This window comes from Taudactylus pleione, unplaced genomic scaffold, assembly GCF_031769625.1.
Source record: "Taudactylus pleione unplaced genomic scaffold, aTauple2 ptg000667l, whole genome shotgun sequence".
Classification (NCBI taxonomy): Eukaryota; Metazoa; Chordata; class Amphibia; order Anura; family Myobatrachidae; genus Taudactylus; species Taudactylus pleione.
Window position 1 is genome coordinate 2131696 of NW_028285069.1, and position 25805 is coordinate 2157500.

The 25805-nt window shown below is 48.3% G+C and overlaps 1 protein-coding gene across 1 annotated transcript in view; it reads right to left on the reverse strand.

Moving 5' to 3' along the window:
• Positions 1–25805, reverse strand: part of LOC148478266 (high affinity choline transporter 1-like) — a 62346-nt gene that overhangs the window by 29986 nt on the left and 6555 nt on the right. Inside the window, exon 2 of the mRNA XM_088455732.1 lies at positions 10272–10385. Within this exon, the coding sequence (XP_088311858.1) occupies positions 10272–10385 (114 nt within the window). The remainder of the gene's footprint in view (positions 1–10271; positions 10386–25805) is intronic.

Consider the following 25805-nt stretch of genomic DNA (forward strand, 5'->3'; position numbering starts at 1 on the left):
GAAATGCAAAGTTAATGTCTGTGCAATCGCAACGTTTATAAAATATCCAAGAGGGCTCTGTTTAGATGTATTTGTTCCATAGGAGTGTTAGGGACCTACCTGATAGAGGTCACCTGGATGCGGTGGGCAGGCCCATAACTATGGCCATTATTATGCTAAGAACCTCTTTGATGCACTTTAGCAGTTATATTATTAGGTTCAGCATGGTTAGAGTGTGCACTTGCATTTTGTTCTCTTTTTCTGCTTGTAGATATAATTGTGCAAAGGAGACCTGAGGAGATCGGGGTAGAGCTTCAAAATATTACCCTTGCTTGAGCTATTTTTAGGGCCATGGTTCAGCAGACGACGCTAATGCCATAACAGCTATGATTTCACACGGAACGCAGCTGCGAAAATATGCTAATAGTTGTAAACTTTACCCGGGCCTTCTCATCTGCGTCCGATGTCGCATACCTGCATAAACATCGGTAACATCGACACAGATCGGACCCCTATGCGGCAATTGCGGCTGGTCTGACCTGCCTCAGATACTGCAGCTCTCCCCGCATGCAGAGAGGGCGCATGAAACGACCGCAGAATGGCGTTTAAACGGTCAGACATGCCTCCGTTCACCTAAGCACCCCTTGTTACCTCCACCGAATGCTGGCCACATGACATTCACTTTGCGAATGATTCCAATGTGCGTCCGTAATCGCGGAATGATCGCAAAATGTGCGCATTGCTACTTACACGCATGTGCAATGGTAAATATTTGCCCAATATGCGTAAATCGCAGAATTACGACCGCTGTTGAATCAGGCCCCTAGTTTTAATATTGGCTTTGCACAGTGCCAGGGTGAGCAGGATTTCCCACTTAACCTTATTATTCCGGCATAAACGATTTACTCAGGGACCGGCTCAGATAGCTGTTACAGGGTTGCCGATATTCTGGCTGCCCCTTCCGGGAGGGGACAGATTCGGGGAATTCTCTCATGACCACGGGTGGGGGGGGGGAGATCAGAGGGGTGCTTGCTTGCCTTACCGGGGCTGTGGGCACCTGATTTTCAGGAGGCTCCCGGCCGAATCGGGAGGGTAGGCAAGATTGAGCAAGATTGAGCTGTTAGTGACGTTCTCAGCACTAGTGAACTGCTTATGATTGGCTCACTGCGAACGCTCTGCTTATATTGGTTGGCAGTTACATCATGGCTCAGACATATATTATGCCGTAGCAAAACTTTAGTATTTTCAATCCGTCAATTTGCGTTCGCGCTCTGTAACACTTGTGTTGAAGGGGTTTTCAGGACTTTCCACACATGCGCAATTGCAAAAATAATTGCTCATCTACTGAACATGAATCAGGCCCTCTATGGGGCTTATTCATAATGTTAATTGTCGGGGTCCGAACGGACCCTAATAACTAACATTCTGACTCGCTGCAGCTACCGATGCAATTAATCAATGCTCCGGCGCGGTGACAGCTGATGCAAAATCAGCTGTCCCCGCTAGCCGCTTCACTGCTCCTTTTTGGAGGAGTGAATCTTTTCACTGCTCCTATCGAAGCAGTGACGGGACTGTACATGCGTGACCTACAGGTCACACATGCGCACAAGCGCCCAGACGTCCGGCAGAAGGAGCTGGACAGGGGCGGAGGGATCCGGAAGGATCCCTCAATCGCAATCCAGACCTCATTCCCATAGGGAAGGAGTGGGTTGCGATGCCGGAGCAGGAGCATTCGCCATCTGCAGATGGCGAATGCTCCCGCAGTCAAGCTCCGAAGATATTATATTTTCGGAGCTTGATGAATTCTATCCGCATACTAGTGTATGGGGACAGCGGGCCATTCCACAAAAGGAAGGTAAGTAAGAGATATCTGTGATATCTCCTGGTTTACTTTCTTAATGAATGGCCCGATAACTTAGGGCCTGATTCAGAGCCGGATGCTCTGACCAGAGCGCTCGCTCTGAATCAGGGCCCTCCTCCATTAAAATGGAGCCTCCTCCTGGACGCTCGTATAGCTGTGGGTCACCACCCACAGCATATATGAGCGTCCAAAAAGATGGTCGCGATGGTCTTGACCATCGCGACCATCGGACTTGCGAGGGAAACACTGCGGTCGGGTTTCCCAGCCACAAGCCCTGGAGTGATTTTGGCTCTATCAGAGCCAAAATCACTCCCACTGACATCACTAGTGATGTCAGTGGGGCCGGCTTCAGACGGTAGGCGTTCCCATGGGAACGCCTCCGTCTGGCAGGCACGCCCCCGGCACGCCCACCAAAGGGGGCGTGCTGTCAATCAACATCGACAGCACGCCTCCTTTGGTGCGAGACCCCGAGCGATGGGAAGCCCGTCGCTCGCCGGGTCTCGCGCATGCGCACGACGGAGCTCCCTCCGTCGTGCACATGCGCAGTGGGGAACATCGACCCACTTGCGAGCGTACTTCCGCTCGCGAGTGGGTCTGAATGACCCCCTTAATTTTTACAATTGCAGGTGAAAATGTGCATTTTCACCTGCTTTTGTGAAAATTAAGTGATGATAAACAGACCCCTATAGCACAATGGCACAAAGTAAAAAAAAACCCACAAAGTTCCCCTTGTGACCACTAGATGGCGATACAGATTCTTTGCATTTTAAGTACGTCTTTATTGCAAAGAATATTCTATGCTAGACTTAAATTCATATATATCATACATGTTTGTGCCAGGGGCATATTTATAAAGGGTGCAGGGGGCAGGCCCGCCGAGAGCCGCAGTGGGCCTGGGTAAAGGGGGCGTGGCCTAATTGCGGGAGGCATTGTCACGCCCTCCTTCGAGAAAAACAAAACAAAAAACATGTTTCACAGCGCAGCGCGCTGGCGAGGGGGGCGCTCTGAGCCCCCTCAGCCCGGCGCATAACCAGTGGGGGGCGCGATCAGCTTGATCGCTCCCCCCACAGGCATGGGAGACTGCTGTGGCTGCTTCATAGCAGCGGCGAGCAGTCTCCCAGTGCAGCTGAGCACACAGCAGCGTGTGCTGGGCTGCTGTGATGAAAGAGGGGGGGAGGGGTAACGGACCCGGGCCCCTCCAGCAAGCCCGGGTCATTTTTACCCACTCCCTCCCCCGTCTCGGCGCCCCTGGGGCCGGGAGCAGCAACCGATATTTGGGAGGCTCCCGACCAAATCGGGAGGGTAGGCAAGCCTGCATACCCACTTAGGGAGACTGGATTCCTAAATGAAAATTTGTAAGCGAGATGGCTGCGATATGTGCTCCGGATGGACACATTGCGACCGCCAACTACGCTGGTGTGCAGAAAAATCTTCGACATACGGTAATGTGCAGAGACCAACGTTGTACAGAATTTATTCTCCCCCGTACCAGTCTAGAATCTTATCTGATGCGCTTGTGTTATTCACTTATTCATGGGTTCTGTTTAAGGGTCTGTCCAACAACTACACATAGAAAAGGCTCACAGAGCCTTCTACCAAGAGCCCAGGACCACAGGTAGGGATTTCAAAATCTTTGTTCAGCACAGATATAATTTTTTCCCTCAACGCCTTCATGGAAGCCAGTGATTAATATACAATTAGGCCGTATCTGCACTATCAGAACAATCAGGTTATACGTTTTAATCAATCCAAGATTAAATCGCCTCACAGTCCACATCGCTGGTGTACATATTCCTCTGTCGGATGGATTAAATCTCTCTCTTATATAAAGCAGAACAATCCCCTATTTCACAACCCCTTGATTTGCACAAGATTGCAACTGTGACACAATATGCCCCTAAAGTCATAGTTGCCGACATTTAGCTCCCTCCTTCCGGGAGGGAGCTGAATGGCTGCACACAGCGGGGGGCGTGACCGGGCACTGATGCCTAATGGGGGCGGGACCAGGGCGTGTCTACACGATTACATCACCGTGGCTCCACCCCCTCATCACAATCCCGAAAATAAAGGCATTCTGAAGCAGGGGGCAGAGCCACGATGACGCGATTTAGCGCTAATCGCGTCATCGGGACCCCCGCTGCGGGGGATTTCTACTTGTAGTCGGGGGGTCAGGCGGCAGCCGGGAGGCTTGCCTGCCTTTCCGGGGGGTCGGGAGCGGCCCCCGATATTCGGGAGGCTCCCGACCAAATCGGGAGGGTAGGCAAGCCTGCCTAAAGTGCCCTCATACTTTAGTATCCAACTAGCAGCGGGTTGCAGGATCGGATACCAAATCACCAGAGCAATTCAGAATTGCTCCAGTGTGGGGACAGCTGCTCCGAAAAGCAGCCGCCTCCGCAATCCCTAACACTGCAGATTCCGCCCTTAATTACTAACAGCAGAACTTTCCATGGCAGTGTTAGTCAGTGTGCATGCGTGAACTGAGGAGCTCATTCAGACCCACTTAATATGCAAATTCCGCTATCGCATGGCCAGGCTTAAGGACGCCCTCTATGTCTTAGAGAGCGACGGCAGAGCGATCGCACGCCGGTGTAATGACGCCCACTTTTCATTCTAAGCACACGTCAACTCCCGGAAGTGTATGATTAATCAGTAACATTGAGAGCCATCGGAGCTGCTCGCAGCCCTTGAGATAGACCCTACCCCGCTGCAAGCACTGCGATCACTGCAGGCTGAAATACAACCAGGTGACGTGTACTATGATGCTTCCATGTTAATTATGCACGCCCAAAGAACGGTGTTTTGACGCTCAAACACGCCTGCGTTCACACATCCACTTCCCCGTTTTCAAGGACCTTCCCCTGTTACCACCCACAAACGGCACTATCTGTCACTCAAAGTAGTGCTCCATCTGCAGGCTACGAGTGATCACTTCCCAATCGCACAGACTGACTCGCGCACGCGCACTGCGACGCATGCACAGACGGGCAACAATCACCCATAGCGAGTGGGTCTGAATGAGCTTCGAGTCCATATATGTGCACTTTCAGAGGCCAGGTGAGGCACTGTGCCTGGTGTTGTAGTGTTAACCGGGACACTCTAGTGGGTCTTCTGCTCCCATATCCCATGGAAGGTAAAGAACGCTGCACTGACCAGCTGGATATGTCTCTGGTACCTCCTGCATTGAATGTGGATGTGATTTGAGCCAGTGTCGCTTGACATTTGCCACGGAAATTCTGACCAAGCGCCACTGGTCATGATCATTAACCCATGGTCAGCCACTGCACTGTCCAAGGTGGGTGGTAATGCCTTCCATGAGGTATTCCCGGTACAGACATGACACCGTAGCTCAAGGAATGTTGAATGTCCACACAACTTCGGAAATGAAATGTCCCATCTGTCGGGCACCCACTATCATGCCCCGTTCGAACTCTGATAATTCACGTCGCCACGCCATGAGCAGCCTAGCCGATGTTCAAACTGACTCACGAGATGTCAGATTACAACTGATGCAGGTCTGGGCATTTCCAAGATGTCACAGTATGGAGACTCCACCTACCATTACCTTTACATACTGCTATCCCATGATTTTTGCCACTTCAGTGTATAATATAAGCTACCTACCCAATGCTGACAAATATACAGTATTATTGGGGACACAGAAAGGTTAAGTAAAATCGTTCTCCTGTTTCTCACGCACTAATTGCTTTTCAGATCTGCGCTAAATTGGATAAATTATGATTTCCATGCATCATCATGTACAGTACAAAGCAGCAGAATAATGGCCTGTCTCCTACAACTTAACTCGTGCATTAGATTACTGCTGCACACCAGTAACTGAAGATCGTGCACACATTACGGAACCACTGTTGGGAATTAAACAGGATAAACACATTTTTATATTTTTTAAACTGTGATCTATTAAAGAATTGAGGAATAAACATTTACATTTTTTAAAGTAGTTCATTTTTATAAGTGGTAAAATACTCTGGGGCCTATTCATTATATCTAAAAATTCTCTGGAGGTAATTAGGCTTAGAACTTGCATAATCTACCTAATTACCGGAGGAATTCATCATTCCTCCTCTCCATAACTATCTATTCCGAAAAGCTGTCATTTTTGCGATGACAGCTTTTTGGGAAATAGATACTTTTCCCTGCCTATAGATACCTTTATCGCATCTGTAATCACATTTACAAAAGCGGCGCATGCACAGCACAGATTACACCTGCGATAATTCTGTGTCCACCCCCCCTCTACCCCCTTTCACTTACCTGGCCGGCTGTAGCCGCGGATCCTGACCTCCCGTCCGGCCTCGGTCTGCAGCAGACAGCACGGACAGGCAGAGGGAGCTGAAGATTTTTATTTTATTTTTTTTTTAAACTTTATTTTGTTCTCACAGCTGCAATGCTGGGAGAACACAGAGCAGATGCCGGAGCCTGAGAAGGGACCAGAGCGACAGAGGGAGCCGGCGGAGGACATGCCCAGCTGACAGCAGGTAAGTGTAACCCGCTGTACGCCACCTCAGAGTGGCGCATAGTGACACCATAAAATTCCGAAAATACATCATTTTCGGAATTTGATGAATAGCCTAATTTCCATATCCCCATACTAATGTACTAATGTATGGAGAGTGTGGAAATTAACACAGGCGGACTTAACCAGGAGATATCAGTGATATCTCCTGTGTTAAGTGTCTTCATGAATACTAAAATAATGGTAATTAAGGAAAATGTTCTTAAAAACGTTATTTTAGTGTTGATGAATAGGCCCCTATGTAATTCCACACACTGCATATATGTAGGGGCATGTGAATAAGATAAGAGTGGTCCATTTGCTGCTACCACTTCATCACACCCTTGGAGGTCTACTCTAGCTGGGGCTCACACTCACCTGTTTGTCAAGTACCCCTCTCAGACTATAGATGAGCGGTTCACTTTTGCGGATAACTGAACACACTTGAACTTTGGGCTTCCGAGTAGAACCAAGGGGGAGATTTAATAAAGCTTGGAGAGAGATAAAATTGTGAGAGAAAAAGCACAACCAATCAGCTCCTAACTGTCATTTTTCTAACACAGCCTGTAAAGGGGGGGAGCGGGTACAGATTACCCGGACCCGGGCTTCCTGAGGGGCCCGGTGCCGCCCCCCCCCCCCTCTCACAGCAGCTGCAATGAGAGACTGCTCGTGCCTCCCTCACAGCAGTCTCCTATGTCTGTGGGGGGGGAGCGATCTCCCTGATCGCGCCCCCCCTTCCCCAGCGCGCAGGATGACTGCTGCCAGAATCGCTGCTTCACGAGAGTCCTTTGCATAGGGTGCAGAAAAACCCTGCTATTATTATTATTATTACCAGTAATTTATATAGCGCACACCTATTCCGTAGCGCTTTTAGTGAATGGAATATCTTACCATTCACATCAGTTCCTGCCCCAGTGGAGCATACAATCTATATTCCCTATCACATACGCACACACATACACACTAGGGTTAATTTGTGTTGGGAGCCAATAAACCTACCAGTATATTTTTGGTGTGTGGGAGGAAACCGGAGCACCCGGAGGAAACCCACGCAAGCACAGGGAGAATATACAAACTCCACACAGGTAGGGCCGTGGTGGGAATCAAACCCATGACCTCAGTGCTGTGAGACAGTAATGCTGCCCCATTACACCTGCTTTGGCCCTGGTCAGTGAAATGAGAGCACATGATTTTAGCTGCAATGCAGTGAAATTGCTCTAAATCAGAGGTAGCCAACCCTGGTCCCCGAGAGCTACTAACAGTGCATGTTTTCTAGGTCTCCTCACAGAATCACAAGTGAAATAATTATCTCCACTTGTGGATCTTTTAAAATGTGTCAGTGAGTAATGAATACACCTGTGCACCAGCTAGGTGGTCTGGAAAACGTGAAGTGTTAGTAGCTCTGGAGGACCGAGGTTGGCTACCCCTGCTCTAGACATTTTACTTAAGCATATGAACATCATTTATCCTGTTAAGAGAATCTTTGCGCACTTGCAGAAAATCACCGAACTCCTTAACATCTGCATTGCGCGCGGTTATGAATCAGGCCCATGGAAAGTAATACCACCACTGCTTTCTGCAGGTTTTCCGACATTACCTTGCATGTGTAATGTATAATTAGGAGAAGTAAAGTGGCTCTGGGCTCTATTTACTACAATCCGCATATTGAATGCGGATTGTAGTGTCATATTACCGAGTGAATTCGCATTGCGAATTCAAGCAATATCACGGGGATTTACTATAAATCCCTTTCAGGGACAGAGCTTGCGATAAAGCTCTGTCCCTGCGGATCCCATCCACACTCTAGTCGCGGTATTTTCATAAAAAATACCGCGACTAAGAGCCCGCGCATGCGCCGACCCACCGTCGCTGCTACCCCCCACCGATGCTAAGCCCCGCCCCTGGTGCTAAGCCCCGCCCCCGCGATTGCGGACCCCCTCGACCCCCCCCTTCATTACACTTACCTGCATCCTCCTGGCCTCCGGTGATCTTCTCCGGGCTTCCCGATCAGGTGATCTCCCATACTGCACTGGGGCCCGATCACCTGATGACCGGGCAGCAGTGCACTGTGGGAGACCAGCTGACCAGAGAGGAGCCATCACCGGAGGCCCGATCACCGGTCCCTGGATTCAGGTAAGTAAAAAAAAAATTTTTCTTTTTTTTTTCTTTTTTTTACAGCAATCAGCTTGCGGTCTGTTTAGACCACATAGCTGATTACTGGTACCAGCTCCCGCCTCTGCTCTCCCCGTTAGAGCAGAGTGGGAGCCCAGTAACCGGGGGAGACCCTGGATAATGCCACCTCCAGGTGGCGTTATTATCACAGGGCTTCCCCCGGTATTTTTTTACAATTTATTTTTAGTAACTATGGTCGGATCACATTTCGGATTACAATTATGGGAAATGCGATCTGATTACTAAAAATAAGTGATAATTAGGGGTTGGAGTCGAATTTTACTAATTCTACTCCAATTGCCCTGTAATAACTACAGGTGAAACTAAAATAATGTGAAAAGGGTGTGAAAACACCCTTTTTCACTTTATTTTAGTAAAAATAATGTTAATAAATAGAGCCCTCTGGGTGAACAATGAAGTCTGTAAAATCTTGCATTGCTTTCAGACGTCGCCCCGACTCTGCAGCAAAAGGGCTCAGTATAGCTCATAGCTCTCCTCATCATCATCTCTCCCTCCACTTGGCCCTTTAAGCCTGGTAAATGCATGAAGCAGGCGGATGCTCCTTACTCCCAGCAGGCACAGCACGAGCTCTACATGTAGCGGAACAGCCTGTTCTTTCTATGCCTTACAGCACTTCAATACACATCGGTTTTTTTTAAGAAGCAACTTGAAAAGTATTTCAGATATAAACTAATCATTTACCCTTTCACTGCTAAAGAGTCGCTGCAGTACATCGCCCAACCAATGGAGGCAGTCCATGCCATCTGTTATATACCTCTGCGTATTTGTTTCTTTAACAAATGGACTAACAGCACAATATAATAACAGGCGTAATTCCATGCTAACAGGACTCTAACAAGCTTATTGTATGATTGCGCATGCGTATAATTCGCAGTGCACGTGCGCAAGCCAGTCTCAGCGATGGGGAATTGTGCGCTCGTAGTACACAGGCTACCCGCTACTCTGAATGACAGAATGAGCCGTTTGTGGGTGGTAACAGGGGAAGGTGCCTGTGAACGGGGAAGTGGATGTGCGAACGGAGGCGTGTCTGAGTGTCCAAACGGGGTTTTATGGGCGTGAATAATTAGCAAAGATGCGTCCTACTACACGTCACTTGGTTGTTTTTTTACACTGAAGAGCTCGCAGTGCTTTCGGGAGGGTAGAGTCAACCACAAGCGCTGCGATCGCTTCCGATGGTCCTCCATGCACCAATGTTTTAACACACTTCCTGGAGATGACGTGCGCTAGTGGGTGATCACTTACCAAGAGATAGTGGTCGTGCTTATGCCTTGGCGTGCGAACGCCTGCCATGCCGCCACTAACCTGAATTTGCATATGCTAGGAGCGAGCGGCCGCAGCTAGCAACCAGGTCTGAATCAGGCCCTTAGTTTCTAAGGGGCATATTTGTCAATTATCAGGTCTTAGACCCGATAATTATAATTTCAGGGGGCACTACTGCACATGCACAGTCTCCAGGCCATGCATGCACTAGTGCTGAGTGCCGGAGAGGGATCCGATGGATCCCTCTCCCAGTACTTTTGCAAAATTTAGACCTGAGGCTATAATGGGCTAACGCCATGTTCAGATTGCTATCCTTTAATAATGTAATGCAGTGAAATTTTGTTGCAACTGCAATAAAAATATAATAAAAAAATGCATGGTGCGGGTGTCACTTAGCTCTTTATCACACTACTCACATATCATCTACAAGAAATAACAGTAAAAACCAATAGAAGCTGTGCTCACCGAGAATGAAAGTCGCAGCAAATCCTAGCGGTGCATGAACCCAGGCCAGTCCTTTAGACGGAAGATAGACAATTTCTGCAGTACCATTGATGTAGGCACCTCCAACCCATGTCGCTATGGAACGCAAAAGAAAGACAAAGAGAATATGATTCACTCAGCGCAACACAGTAAATGTACATTGTCAGAATGAGAAATAGTGATGGAAGGATGCAAAGAGCACATACAGCATAGGGGGAGATGTATCAAACCTTCAAAAGAGATAAAGCGAAGTGGCTTATAGCAACCAATCAGCATCTGTCATTGCAAAGATCCTGCTAGATAAATGAGAGAAGCTGATTGGTTGCTTTGAACAACTCCACTTTCTCTCTCTCCAAGGCTTGACACATCTCCCCCTTATTCACTGTATGACATCACTACAGTATCAAAGACCACGCATCATTGCGTTGAAAAGTATACCCAAAATAACTTTGCCATGTTAGGACAGAAGTGCTTCTCTATCTATTTGTATATATACTCATAGGACTGGCATGTTCATATCTATAGAGCCAGCTCGAGGTATGTTTGACCAGTGCGGTCGAACAGGGGTGCCACCCCATAGAGGGCGCACCCCTCCCAACCATCCCGATTTTCAGCGGGACAGTCACGTTTTTCGGGCACTGCCCCGCTGTTCCACCCGTGGGCAGAAGTGTCCCGTCAGTGGTCAGGAGGTTGGGCACCCCCACCGCCGCAGCTGTGCGGCGGTGCCGGCCCCAGAGAAGAGGAATTCAGTCAGTGAGTGTGCTGCCCAGCTACTGAAGGAGTGCTGGACTCGCCCCAGCCTGACGTTAAATGAGAGGCGTGCCGTATGGGCACGCCCCCAATTAGTGGCGCTTAGGGGGCATGGCCTATGGTAATTAGGCCACATCCCACAGTCGCGCGCAGGGTGAGGGGCGTCAGAGTCCCTTTCCGCACAGGGCACGGCAACACCTGGGGCTGGCCCTGATGGGTGCATGGTGTGTGGTGCACAAGAGCCCGAACCGCACAGCCAGCACCCATAGCATATACTTACCTCTCTGCCAACACTGCTGTAATTCCCGTAAAAAACGCGCAGGAGCCATTACCCGAAGATCAGTGAATGCACAATAGAGAAATCATCAGGAAAAGGGCACCAGCGCCATTTTCCCAGAGATCTGTGCATTCACTGTAAACCATACTTGCCTACTCTCTCGGGAGTTGCGGGAGGCTCTCGATTTTTTGGGAAGCCCCCCCCCCCCCACACCTCCTGAAGAGCAGGCAGCTTTCCCGCGTACTGCCCAATTCTTAGTGAAGTGGACAGGATGCGGAGATTTTACAAGGATTTTGTTGGTCCGTAGAGAGTGGGCGGGGCTAAAATGACGCAAATTACGGGCCCAATGACACTTACATTCTGGCCCTATGCAGTGGTGTCCCTCCCCGTGGTGTCACCCAAAGCGGGGAGGGCTGCCGAGAAGGGGGCGTGGTCACTCTGAAAGGGGGCGTGACCTTGTGGCCCGAACCCCCAGTGCCATTACTTGGGGGGAGAGCGGGGTGTGCAGGAGGTACCTGCGTCAGTGCAGCACCTGGTTCCTGTCAGTGAGGGAGAGTCTGCACCATGGTGTCACCCCTCGGCGGGTGACACCTGGGTGCGGCCAGCTCCCCCCTTGTGATGCCACTGGCCCCACTCCCACAAACCTGTCAGCAGAATCTCCTCTCAGGGCTGCTCCCGGAGTTTTCTAAAGTTGGTAAGTATGCTGTAAACTACGTGGGCATACGCTGGCGGGAGGTGGAGGGGGCACACAGAGACTGCACAGTGTACATGGGCCTCTTTCTCTTATAAAACCACTCCTGATACCTGGGATGGGTCTGGGATGTCATAGTAACTTAACTAAATGAAATTCTATCTTTTTAATGTATAGCATATCCCATTAAGTCACTGTGATACTTTAATCAACTTTACTTTTTTCAGAACTGCAGTGGAATGTGTTACATTTATGCTACCTTTACAAAATGTCCATTCTAGGGATTCAGTGATCCCCCAGAGACGATACTTACCAATCCCAGTCCAAAATCCTGATGTACTTGTAGAGTATTATGGTAGAGTAGGTATAGGTATGTTTTAATGCCACTAAGGTGAATGGGGTTACTCAATTGCAGCTTTCCAAGTACAGCAGTCTTCCTTCACTGTACAGTAGCTCTCTCCATGTTATGAGGCCACATGCAGACAGGCTACCCTCCCGATTTGGCAGGGAGCATCCCCAATTTCAGGTGCCTCTCCCAGCCCCCCAGAAAGGCAGGCAAGCCTCCCCCCCTCCCCCCCACACACACACTAGTGATAGAAACCCCCGCATTGGGGGCAGCGATGACGCGATTTGCGACGACTCGCGTCATCGTGGCCCCGCCACTTGCTTCACAATGCCTTTAATTTCCAACAAAGTGTCGTTTTCCGCCCACACCACCCGCTGCATACAGGCATTCATCTCCCTCCCAGAAGGAGGGAGATGAATGTCGGCAAGTATGCATGCAGACAAGTTACTGTATGATACAGATGCGCCCACGTTCATTGTGGCTGATTGCAGCACAAATGTGCCCGCAAATTGCGCTACTCATCACGCGTCCACGATCGCGGGAGTGCGTCTCCATTCAAGCCTATGGATACGCAGAAGCGCATCCCCGATCACTGGAGTGTGTCTCCCATTATATCCTATGGAGACGCGAATGTGCTTCTCCAATCGCGAGAGTCTGTCTCGCACCACGCATAGCGCAGTTCGCTGCGCTATGGACAACAATTTAGCTGGGCAGATCTGTACATAACAAAAATAATCAAACTTAGATTGTTAGGTCCTTCCTTCCATCGCATCACACTGGAAAAGTTATTTTTCACCTTTGGAACAAATGAAGGCGCATTTTCTCTTGCTCGGATCAGTAAAAACATGTATCATGTACGGCATTAGGAATGTCACATAGCTTTACACAGGGCCAGGGAGGTAAACTGAATAAAATGGATTCATAGATCACACAATTAGGAAGAGTCAGCTCAGGTTTATGGTAGATGGGGTTTACACAGCCCCTCTATTACCGAGTGCCCCCCATGTCTGAATTCTTTATTGCCAGTTATTTATATAGCGCACACATATTCCGCAGTGCTTTACAGAGAATATTTGTCCATTCACATCAGTCCCTGCCCCAGTGGAGCTTACAATCTATGGGCCTGATTCAGAGCCGGTCGCTATTTGCGGTCGTTCGTTCTGGAAAAAGGGGTGGCTATTCAAATGAACCGTTCACTCTTTGCGGTCTGTTCACGCCTCTAAGTCTGAACGAGCAAGCAAAACTTGCGGTCGTAATTTTGAAAAAGACGACCCCTGGCCGCTCGCACCATACGTCATGTCCGCTATTTATTAGATTAATCGAGTACATCGAACAGCGTATGAACTGTTCGCTATTCTTGTGGTTGGTTTTTCCAACCGCTATTTTGCGAGCAGTTTTGCCTTTAAAAAAACCAAGTGACGTGGTCAATGATGCTGTTGTTTTAATTATGCACACCCATAAAACGCCCGTTTTGACCTTTAAGCACGCCTGCGTTCTGAATTCCACTCCCCGTTTTCAAGCACCTTCCCCTGTTACCACCCACAAACGCCTCCTCATGTCACTCAAAATAGCAGGCATTCGCTATTTAGCGAACAAACGATTTTCGGCCGCACTGACTGGTTCGCGCATGCGTATTAAAATCCGTATGCATGCGCAGATGTGCGAACATCGGTCAGAACGAACGAGCGGCCGCTTACGAGCGGCTCTGAATCAGGCCCTATATTCCCTATCACATGCGCACACACATACACATATACACTAGGGCAAATTTGAAAAGGGAGCCCCCCCCCCCCCCAACATACTGATATGTGTGCGCGCGCGGAAAAAAAATGGGCGTGGTCACTTAAAAATGGGGTGTGTCAACATGACACACACCTTTATTTTAACGCTGAACATTCCTATCCATATGCACCTTAACCCCAGTAGTACCCCTTATGCAGTACCCCCAGTATGCAGTTGTGGTCCCTCTCATGCAGGCCCATAGTAGTGCCCCTTATACAGTATCCCCAGTAGTGGTCCCCCTTATACAGCCCCCAATTAGCTCCCCTTACTCAGTGCCCCCAGTAGTGGTCCCCCCAAATGCAGGTCCCTATGTAGTGTTCCCCCTTATGCAGTGCCCCCAGTAGCAGTCCCCACAATGCAGTGCACCCAGTAGTGGTATCCCCTTATGCAGTGCCCTTTATATAGTGCCCCCAGTAGTAGTCCCCCCCCGTATGCAGTGCCCTTTTATATAGTGCCCCCAGTAGTAGTCTCCCCCCTATGCAGTGCCCTTTTATATAGTGCCCCCAGCAGTAGTCCCCCCCATGCAGTTTTCCCAGTAGTGGTCCCCCTTATGCAGGCACCCAGTAGTGATCCCCCCTATCTAGTGCCCCCTGTAGTGGTCCCTGCAGTGCCCCTAGCAGTAAGCCCCTTATATAGTAAACCCCCCCTCCCATGCAGTGCCCCCAGTAGTGGTCCCCCTGATGCAGGACCCCAGTAGTGATTCCCCCTATCCAGTGGTCCCTGTAGTGGTCGTTCCTGTTATTGCCCCCAGTTGTGGTCCCCCCAGTGCAGTGCCCCTAGTAGTAGGCCCCTTTTATAATGCCCCCAGTAGTAGTTCCCCCCCCCAAGTAGTGGTCCCCAGTTGAGGTTCCCCCTCCCAATTAAGTGCCCCCTGTAATAGCCTCCCCCCCAGTAGAGGTCCTCCCAATAATGGTGCCCCCAGTAATAGCCCCCCCAGTAGAGGTCCTCCCAATAATGGTGCCCCCAGTAGTAGCCACCCCCCCCGTTTTGCTCCCACCCCAGTAGAAGTCCCCCCAGTAGTAGCCACCCCTCCCCCATTGTGCCCCCAGTAGTGCTGGCAGGTTTTTTAAAAAAAAAATATAAAAACATACTTACCTGAATCCACGCTGCTGCTCCAGACCACGACACCGCTCCCGCCGCCGCCAGTCCTCCCGGGCTGGCGCGCTCAGCATAATGGGAGAGACGTCATGATGTCATGATGTCTGTCCCATTACCCACTGCAGGAGCCGGACGGAAGTCCAGCTCTTGCAGTGGGCGCTGCAGCAGTCAATGAGAGTCTATCTGACTCTCATTGGCTGCTGCGCTGGCGGCAATGCGTGTGTTATGCACAGCCTGAGCCCGCCTCCTGGCGCTATTGGGCAAGCGCTCAGCGGGCTCAGGTGTGCAGCACAGGACCGGCGCTGGAAGCCTAGCGCCGGTCCTGTGTAAATGTGTAGCGCTGACCGCACTCACTGCGGTCGGCGCTACACTGGTGGTCCCACGACGCCCAGGGCACGCACCCTGCTCGCCCTAGCCTAGTTACGCCACTGCAAGGGACCACTTAAAAATGGGACGTGTCAACATGACCAACATCCCTTTCTCATCACTCTAAACATTCCTTTCCATTCCATATGCACCTTAATGCAGTGCCCCTTATAGAGTCCCCCCTATGTAGTGCCCCCAGTAGTGGTTCCCCAGTAGTGCCCCTTATACAGTACCCCCAGTATGCAATGTCCCCAGTAATGGTCCCTCTCATGCAGGCCCACAGTAGTGCCCCTTATACAGTACCCATAGTAGTGGCCCCCCTTATGCAGACCCCCATTAGCTCCCTTATACAGTGCACCCAGTAGTGGTCCCCCTTATACAGGCCCCCAGTAGTGCCCCTTATACAGTGCTCCCAGTAGTGTTCCCCCTTATGCAGGCCCCCAGTAGTGCCCCTTATACAGTGCCCCCAGTAATGCTGTCCTTTATGCAGGCCCCCAGTAGTGATCCCCCTTATGCAGTGTCTCATGCAGTGGTCCCCCCTATACAGTGCCCCTTATACAGTGCTCCCCAGTAGTGGTCACCCTTATGCAGACCCTCAGTAGTGATCCCCCCTCTCCAGTGCCCCTTATACAGTGCCCTCTGTAGTGGTCCTCCCTATTCAGTGCCCACAGAAGTGGTCCCCCCTATGCAGTGCCCCTTATATAGTGCTCCCAGTAGTAGTCCTCCCATACAGTGCCCCCAGCAGTGGTCCCCCCTATACAGTGCCCCTTATACAGTGCCCGCAGTATTGGTCCCCCCTTATGCAGGCCCCCAGTAGTGATCCCCCCTATCCAGTGCCCCTTATACAGTGCCCTCTGTAGTGGTCCTCCCTATTCAGTGCCCCCAGAAGTGGTCCCCCCTATGCAGTGCCTCTTATATAGTGCCCCCAGTAGTAGTCCTCCCATACAGTGCCCCCAGTAGTGGTACCCCCTATGCAGTGCATTTTAGATAGTGCCCCCAGTAGTGGTCCCCCGATTCAGTGCCCCAGTAGTAGTCGCCCCCAGTAGAGGTCCCCCCCAGTAGTGGTCCCCCCGATCTAGTGCCCCCAGTTATAGTCGCCCCCCAGTAGTAGTCCCCAGTAGATGTTCCCCCTCCCCGATGCAGTGCCCTCAGTAGTAGTCTGATCCTCCAGTAGTAGTCCCCAGTAGTTGTCCAGCCCCCCGATGCAGTGGCCCCAGTAGTAGTCCCCCCCCCCACAGTAGAGGTCCCCCCCACGATGCAGTGCCCCCAGTAGTGCAGACAGATAAGTAAAAAATAAAATAAACACTTACCTGAATCCCCACTCCGTCTCCTGCACCCGCCACCGTCCGCACCTCGGTCTTCCCGGATTGGCATGCTCTGCATTATGGGAGAGACGTCATGACGTCTCTCCCATAACCCACTTCAGGAGCTGGAAGGCGGAGCTCATGAGTGCAGTGGGCGCAGCAGCAGCCAATGAGAGTCTGTCTGACTCTCATTCATGAGCAAACGCTGGGGGGTTTCCGGTTGCCTGGAAACCCATCTTCTCAATATCACAAATGAAATATTTAGCACCACCTGTGGAATTTTAACATGTGTCAGGCAGTTATGAATACACCTGTGCACCAACTAGGAGATATGGAAAACATGCACTGTTAGGGGTGCACTGCTATAGAACATCAAAAGGGTTACTTATTATTACCACATAATAATACACTATCCAGTGCATGACGAGTCCAATATGTACATATATGTCCATGGCAGTGCTAGGTTCTTCTGCTGCTCTCCCAGACTCCCAAACTTGTTCCAGTGCTCTGGAATGGTGCCCACATCTGAAATAAAAACATTCAGCTCAGGCAGGATGGCCCTACTGCCACATCCAGGGCCGTAGCTAGGGTAGTGCGGCCGGTGCCATGGCACAGGGCACAACAGGTCAGGGGGCGCTGTTTGGGCCTGTCAAATTTCTGTTTATTATCATTCTTGCTTGTAGCTTCCTCTTATTTCATCTCTAGCATCTCCTGGTCTCTCCTATCTCTTCCCTGGCCCTTCCCCATGAAGCCATGGTCCTTTTTTAGGTGCATTATGTCCCTTTGAAAAATGAGGGGGGCGCCAATGCTCTTTCTGGCACAGGGCACCAAAAAGTCTAGTTACGGCTCTGGCCACATCTAATGGTTTACTGTGATCACTGGTCCTGTACTGTATATGCTGGAATTATGACACACAATACACTTTGTATGACGCTTATTAAAGCTGGTTAAGTGATAATTATGCCCTCTTCATGGACTGGCCATATTTGCTCTAAAATCAAGCATTTGGAAACCCTGCTCTAAAAATCCTGCGTTTGCTACTGCATTGGCTGCTGAAACACACACATTGTCGCCGCGTCGGCTGCGATGTGTGTGTAAATGCACTGGCGCTATTGGGTAAACCCTCAGGGGGAGCCTGTGCAATACAGGACGGCGCACGGAAGCCTAGCGCCGGTCTTGAGTAAATGTGTAGTGCTTACCGCACTCACTGTGGTCGGCACTACACCGGCTAACTAGGATGGGCCGGTACCGTGGCCGGCGCCGCCCCCCCTCGCCGCTGGTCCCACGGCGCCCAGGCCATGAACCCCGGCGGCCCTGCCCTAGTTACGCCACTGCCTACCAGTATATTTTTGGTGTGGAAGGAAACCGATGGAAACCCGCGCAAGCACAGGAAGAATATAAACCCCACACAGTTAGGGCCATGATGGAAACCCACAACCTCAGTGCTGTGAGGCAGTAATGCTGACTATTACACCGTCTGCAATAATAGACTCACTCTGCTAATTTGTATACAGTAGTTTATGCATTTAGAGCAGAGCTTCATAAAGTTGCAATCCCATAAATAATTATGTTTTTGTTTTGTTTTTTTAAATATACAGTAAATCACGGTTGACACTTTGAATATACACAAACTTTATTCTTTAACCTTCAAGCAGCAATTAATGATTGCAGTTTGAGAAGTGTCATGTGACTACCATGGCAACCACAGTCACATGATGTCGGGGAAGATGTATCAAATCTTCTAAAGTGTAAAGAAGAGGACAAGTGACGAAGTTGCCAATAGTAACCAATCAATTTATAACTAGCATTTATCAAGTACATTTTATAAAATGATAGGTAGAAGCTGATTGGTTGCTAGGGGTAACTTCTCCACTTGTCCACTTTAGAAGCTTTGATACATCTCCCCTGTGGTGAGCAGAGAGGCTTCAGAGACCCCCTCTTCTCAGCATGCTAGTAAAGGTAACATTATGTCAACCTGACATGTCAATGCTCAATGCGTGCCGGATTGTTGGGACCAGATAACACACAGAAGTTGTAAATCTATCCACAACAGGCTGACATCAGGGGAAGAAAGGTTATGGACTCAATTAAAATAGGCACCCGCAAGAAAGTGCGGCTATATGCCGTACTTATGGTACCACCATAATCCGTGTGTCTGGAGCGTGATTGGAGCCCGAGGGGAGCAAGTTTCATTGCCCTTACCAGAATATCTACACCGTTGTAACGGCACCTCGCCCCCCTTGCTCCTAATTGAATTGACCCCTATGTGTCTTTGGTTACAAGAGCTACAGTTGCTTATCCTGTAGTGAACTCCTGCAAACAACCTCGACTCACTGCTATCAATAATCTTATTAATCATCAATTATAGCTCAGTTTGCTTATTATTAGTCCTATGACAACACAAAGTGGACCAAAGGCAATAGCACCAGAAAAAGTATGGGGGAGTAATGATGAATAACATCGGTAACATCGGAGAACATCGGCCCGTCACGCACAATTACAGCAGGTCTGACCTGTCCAAGAAATTGCAAGTCTCGTCGCACGCAGTGAGTACCCAGGCTGCGTAAGCAAATGCAGTGGCTGATTTATGCACGCCAATGCAACGGCGTTCAAACGGACAGGCACGCCTGCGTTTCTCCGACCACTCCCTCATCACACCCCCAAATTCTCATGGCGTATCACTCACTCTGCGATTGATTCCTGTGTGCGAGCGTGATCACAGTGCGGTCAAGGCGTACGCACACTGTGAATGTGCGAGTGCATTACACAATAATCGATCCGTGCTAAATCAGGTCCTATATACTGTATAATGCCTACTGGGGCTAATTAATATGCTGGGAAGTGGATTTGCATAATGAATAACGGAGGGCTCGGATGAGCAAGGAGTGGCTTAAAGCAGAAGGCTGGGGGCTGGCTTGGGTGATGATCACATGCACTCGGTTAACCTATTACACAGTTAGAGGTGTGGCTTTTCTTTAAGTGTTGGGTTACAGGCTTTAGGCCTCTTTCCTGTAGAAAATTTGCCCGCCCTTCCCTAGTGCTTGTTTGTTGTTAGCGGCTTATCATCAGCACGGGTGCAGTTTGTGTATTGGGTGCGCTCATCTTCTAGTGATTGTGGACGAATACTGTACCACCTTTACAGGGGCATTATGTCCATCTTCGAATGGGATTGTTGAAGGTTTGTACTTAGGGCCTGATTCAGACCCGCTCGCGAGGGAGCTCCGTCGTGCGCATGCGTGAGACCCGCATAGCGACGGCCAGCCGTCGCTATGGGTCTCGCACCAAAGGGGGCGTGTTGTCGATGGTGAGTGACTGCACGCCCCCTTTGGTGGGTGTGCCGGGGGCGTTGCTGCCCAGATGGAGGTGATCCCATGGGAACGCCTACCGTCTGGGGCCGGCCCTGCTGACATCACTAGTGACGTCAGTGGGAGTGCTTTTGGCTCTGATAGAGCCAAAAGCACTCCTGGGCTTGCGGCAGCGAGACCCTAGCGCAGAGTCTGGTTGCAGGCCCGATAGTCGCGATGGTCTTGACCATCGCGACCATCTTTTTGGCCGCTCGCATAAGCTGTGGGTGGTCACCCACTGCTATGCGAGCGGCCAGGAGGCCGCTTCAATAAGAGGTAGGAGGGCCCTGATTCAGAGCGAGCGCTCTTGTCAGAGCGTCCGGCTCTGAATCAGGCCCTTGGTACCTTAGTGTTTGGTTTTTGCATCCACTGGGAGGACACTGGTTGTTTGGCTGGCATTGTTGGGCTGCTCTGTGTAGGGCCGTCCTTTCTAGCCACCATACACAATTTTAAAATGAAAATGAAATTCTTCAAATAAATATCTGACCTGTTTTAAATCCATTTACTGTCTCCGTGTGTTTATATTACGTAAGTTTTGGCTATGTATGATGATCACACACCCACGACACACCTCAGCCGTTACTAGGTTTAATGCTGGACAATTGGGTCTACAATGCATAGAGCTTATGTGCTAAATATGTACTTTATTATTGTATTATAGACATAGTGCCAAATATGATGTATGGACTAAACTGTGTTTCAAAAAAATCAATCTATCAGGGTTTGGCATGATACACTATTATACCGTAACAAATATGTGCTTTACCATATCTATATCTATACTTATAATAAAGTTGTAATGGTTGTGTCTGTACATAGACATTTTTGGGATAAATGTACTCCTTGGGACTGTGAACGATGGATACAAAAAAAATAAAAATAAAACTGCTGGATGAATTTGGATTGCGTTTTCAATATTGTATAGCTTAGTCACTAAGGGCTCTATTTATTAACATTATTTTTACTAAAATAAAGTGAAAAAGGGTGTTTTCACACCCTTTTCACATTATTTTAGTTTCACCTGTAGTTATTACAGGGCAATTGGAGTAGAATTAGTAAAATTCTACTCCAACCCCCAGTATCACTTATTTTTAGTAAAGCAGATCGCATTTCCCATAATTGTAATGGGAAATGTGATCCGACCATAGTTACTAAAATTAAATTGTAAAAAAATACCGGGGGAAGCCCTGTGATAATAACGCCACCTGGAGGTGGCGTTATCCAGGGTCTCCCCCGGTTACCGGGCTCCCACTCTGCTCTAACGGGGAGAGCAGAGGCTGGAGCCGGTACCAGTAATCAGCTATGTGGTCTAAGTAGACCGCAAGCTGATTGCTGTTAAAAAAAGAAAAAAAAATTAAACATTTTTTTTTTTACTTACCTGAATCCAGGGACCGGTGTTCGGGCCTCCGGTGATGGCTCCTCTCCGGTCAGCTGGTCTCCCACAGTGCACTGGGGCCCGGTCATCAGGTGATCGGGCCCCAGTGCAGTATGGGAGATCACCTGATCGGGAAGCCCGGAGAAGATCACCGGAGGCCAGGAGGATGCAGGTAAGTGTAATGATGGAAGGGGGGGGAGGGGGGGGTCACGGGGGTCCGTGATCGCGGGGGAGGGGCTTAGCGCTGGGGGCAGGGCTTAGCGTCGGTGGGGGGTAGTAGCGGTGGTCGGTCGGCGCATGCGCGGGCTCTTAGTCGCGGTATTTTTTCCGAAAATACCACGACTAGAGTGCGGATGGGATCCGCAGGGACAGAGCTTTATCGCAAGCTCTGTCCCTGCAAGGGATTTATAGTAAATCCCTGTGATATTGCCTGAATTCGCAATGCGAATTCACTCGGTAATATCACACTACAATCCGCATTCAATATGCGGATTGTAGTAAATAGAGCCCATGGAGAGAAACTGAGGTGTGTATTATCTCACTGTGACATCAGGGTGAGGAGCAATAAAGGAAAAACCAGACTCATGGCACTCAGCGCGTGCAGTGTGCAGGCTCCTCAAGCCAAAAATGACTAGATGTATATAAATATAATTTTTTTGGAACAAATATACTTTTAGGGACTGTTTATGAACTATGGAGACAAAACATTTTTTTATTGGAAATTGCACAGGCTCCTCAAATCCAAAATGAATGTATATAACAATATATAAAACATACATATATTGCACACCACAAATACAAACAGTTATATATGTATGCATATATAAATACACACACAAAAAATGAAAAGGTATACCAAGATCTACATTCGACATCGAGTCACCTGTACCTCCGACCATGTGGTTTACTTATTGGTGTGCCCGTGCTCTCTGGTCTATGTTGGCAAGACGATACGTCCACTTCGTGAGAGCTGCGCTTGTTAATGGTTCTTCTGATAAACCTGTAGCAAGACATTTCCTTGAAACACAGCATGCTTTAGCAACATTGAGATGCATGATTATCGATTGGGTGCCTCCACCCAAGAGAGGAGGCGATCGGGCCAAACTCTTGCTCCAGAGAGAAGCGATGTGGATACATAAATTGGATACGGTCCACCCTCGCGGCCTTAATGAAGCTATACACCTTGGGATGTTTTTGAATTAAAGTATTTTTGGATCTCAAGTGGGGGTGCATCATCAGATTTTGTAATGATACAATTTTTTAGATTTTTTATTTTTTGTTTTTTCGAGTGTTGTGGCAATGTGGGTTTCCTATGGAGTTTGTTTATTTGTTATTTATTTTTAATTATTTAATGTGTCTAAATTTGGTTGTTTATAATTGAATTTTTTTTAAAAATGTCGACACACATGTTGACAAACCAAGTTTTTGTATACATTATAATTTAGGCATATGTAATTCAATCCAGATGGATAGACATTGTCCTATCATTATATTATCTATGAGGAGGTGTTTATCATTGGTTTGCTTACAGGCTGCGTCTTTTTGATGGACGTGCATGTCGACTGCCCGATTGATATTAGCTTGATGAGTCAATATATGAAAACTCTGTTAGTTAAGTCTTCATTTAAATTAATGGGTTATATGGTGACGTATACTTGTTTGTCTGCGTCACCGGGTCCCTAGTGTTCTTGTATATTACTTTGTGATTTGATTGATCCGGGCGCTAGCATCGACGGATGAAGTGCAGGAAGCCTTAACAGCGGTTGTCATGACTCCTGTATTAGCTTGCGTGCCACTTGACAGGAAATAGTACCGACTTGCGTTCCACTTGGCAGGAAGTTTGGGGAATTGACACGCACGCTAGCGGGGGATGCAGCTCGATTATACCTGTAAGGTTTGTTTTTATATATGTGTCTGTTAACATGTTTTTTTTCATTACTTTTCATTTTTTAGTTAGTCTTTGATTGGTATTATTGCACAATTACAAATGATGTCTTCATGTCTCTATATGTTTGTATTGTTTGTACTCACATGATTGTGAGGGAGGAGTCTCTTAATTGGACTCAGGTATATATTGATGCAAAGTACTACTTGGAATTGTACCTTGACAAAGGTCCATGGCTAGGACCGAAACGTCGGAGCTTTACTATGATGCTGTAAAAAATTTTTTTAAAAGATGAAATACAAACTCATTTTAGAAGACTGGTGAGTGCACCCCCTTTGTTCATTTTTTGTATGCAGGGATACAGGTGATCCCTTTTGGGTGGCTACCCCAGCAATTGGATTTTCAGACGTGAGTGTGGACTAATACTGGACTTTAAATACACACACACATATATATATATATATATATATATATATTTATATATATATATATATAAATCTCAAGATCTAATTTGTAGGAAAATCCAACTGTATACAGTATATTAAGCAATAATCAGGCAGCTTATCTTGACTCATGAAGATGTAGTATGCATGTCAATCCAGAAGATGGCGCACCTAGACAAATACTATATATCATAGAGTCGCTGCTCATGTTACTTGCAACCTTGCTCACGAGTTAGTAGCCCCAAGCATCTTTTTGTGTTAATACCTGAAGGAAAAACTGCACATATTGTCAAGCAAATAAAATATACATCACAATATTAGATGCCACTACTGTCTTTGTAAAATTAGTTCAGCTGTGCAATAACAGAAATCATGTGAGCGAAGCTGCAGGCAAACGCTAGTTAAGGATACATTTTAGCTTTGTGTTTAAGCCAAAGCAATGCAACATTCAAATTGAAAGTTATTTTGGTGCACTAGTACCCTCTATTTTTTGTGTCCTTTGCTTGATAGTTATCTAAAAAGTTTTTATACATTTATAATTAACACATTGCTCCAAAAATATGAATGCAGTAATTGCTAAATGTACACAATAAGGAAACGATAACTGTCATTGTCTGAGATGTCTGCTGTTATAAAAGTGAGAACAAGACGGCCGATCTGACGGCCGATATATCAGGAGGTCAGGGGCGCCGAGAGGGGGGGGTGGAGAGCAGGTACTAATAACCCAGGCTTGCTGGAGGGGCCTGGCGGGGGCCCGGGTCCGGCACCGCTCCCCCCCCTCCCCCCCTCTTACATCACAGCAGCCCAGCACACACGCTGCTGTGTGCTGGTCTGCACTGGGAGACTCCTCGTGGCTGCTAAGAAGCAGTCATAGCAGTCTCATATGACTGTGGGGGGAGCGATCAAGCTGATCACGCCCCCCCCACTGGTTATGCGCTGGGCTGAGGGGGCCCACAGCGTCCCCCTCGCGGCGCTGCAAAACTTTTATATACCTACGGGGGCGTGGCCATGCCTCCCGCAATGCCCCCTTTTACCCTTGCCCGGCGTGGCTCTTGGCGGGCCTGAAGGCGGTTCCCCCACACGGAGCGATCCGCTACCCAACCACCCCATATGCCGGCGCCCCCCTCCCCCCCAAATAGCGCTGCATGGGATCGTACATCGCATCTCCAGATCTTATGTGCAGCATGTAGGATCTGGAGGTGTGACGTACGATCCCACAGGAGCGCGCACTGGGCGATATCATGCCCACACAAGGTACAATATAGTAATCTGTCGGATCGGCTGCTATATTGCACTGTGTATGGGCGACTTTAGAAAGGTCTACAGTTAGTTCCTCGTCTCTCGCATATTTTGCAAACATTTTCAAAATACTTTTAAATACTATCAATGTTATATATTATACACATAGGTGCAAATGTGTTTTATATATAAATATGTATATATTTATAAAGAGATAGACAGATAGATAGATAGATAGATAGATAGACAGACAGATGATAGATAGATAGATAGATAGATAGATAGATAAGACAGACAAAAAATAGATGATAGACAGACGATAGATAGATATAAGTAGATAGATAGATAGATAGATGATTAATAGATAGAAAAATAGATAGATAGATTCATAGATAGATACATAGATAGATATATGATAGATAAACAGACTGATAGATAGATAGATAGATAGATATAGATAGATAGATAAGACAGACTAAAAATAGATGATAGACAGACGATAGATAGAAATAAGTAGATAGATAGATAGATACATAGATAGATAGATACATAGATAGATAGATATATGATAGATAAACAGACAGACTGATAGATAGATAGAAGTAGATAGATAGAT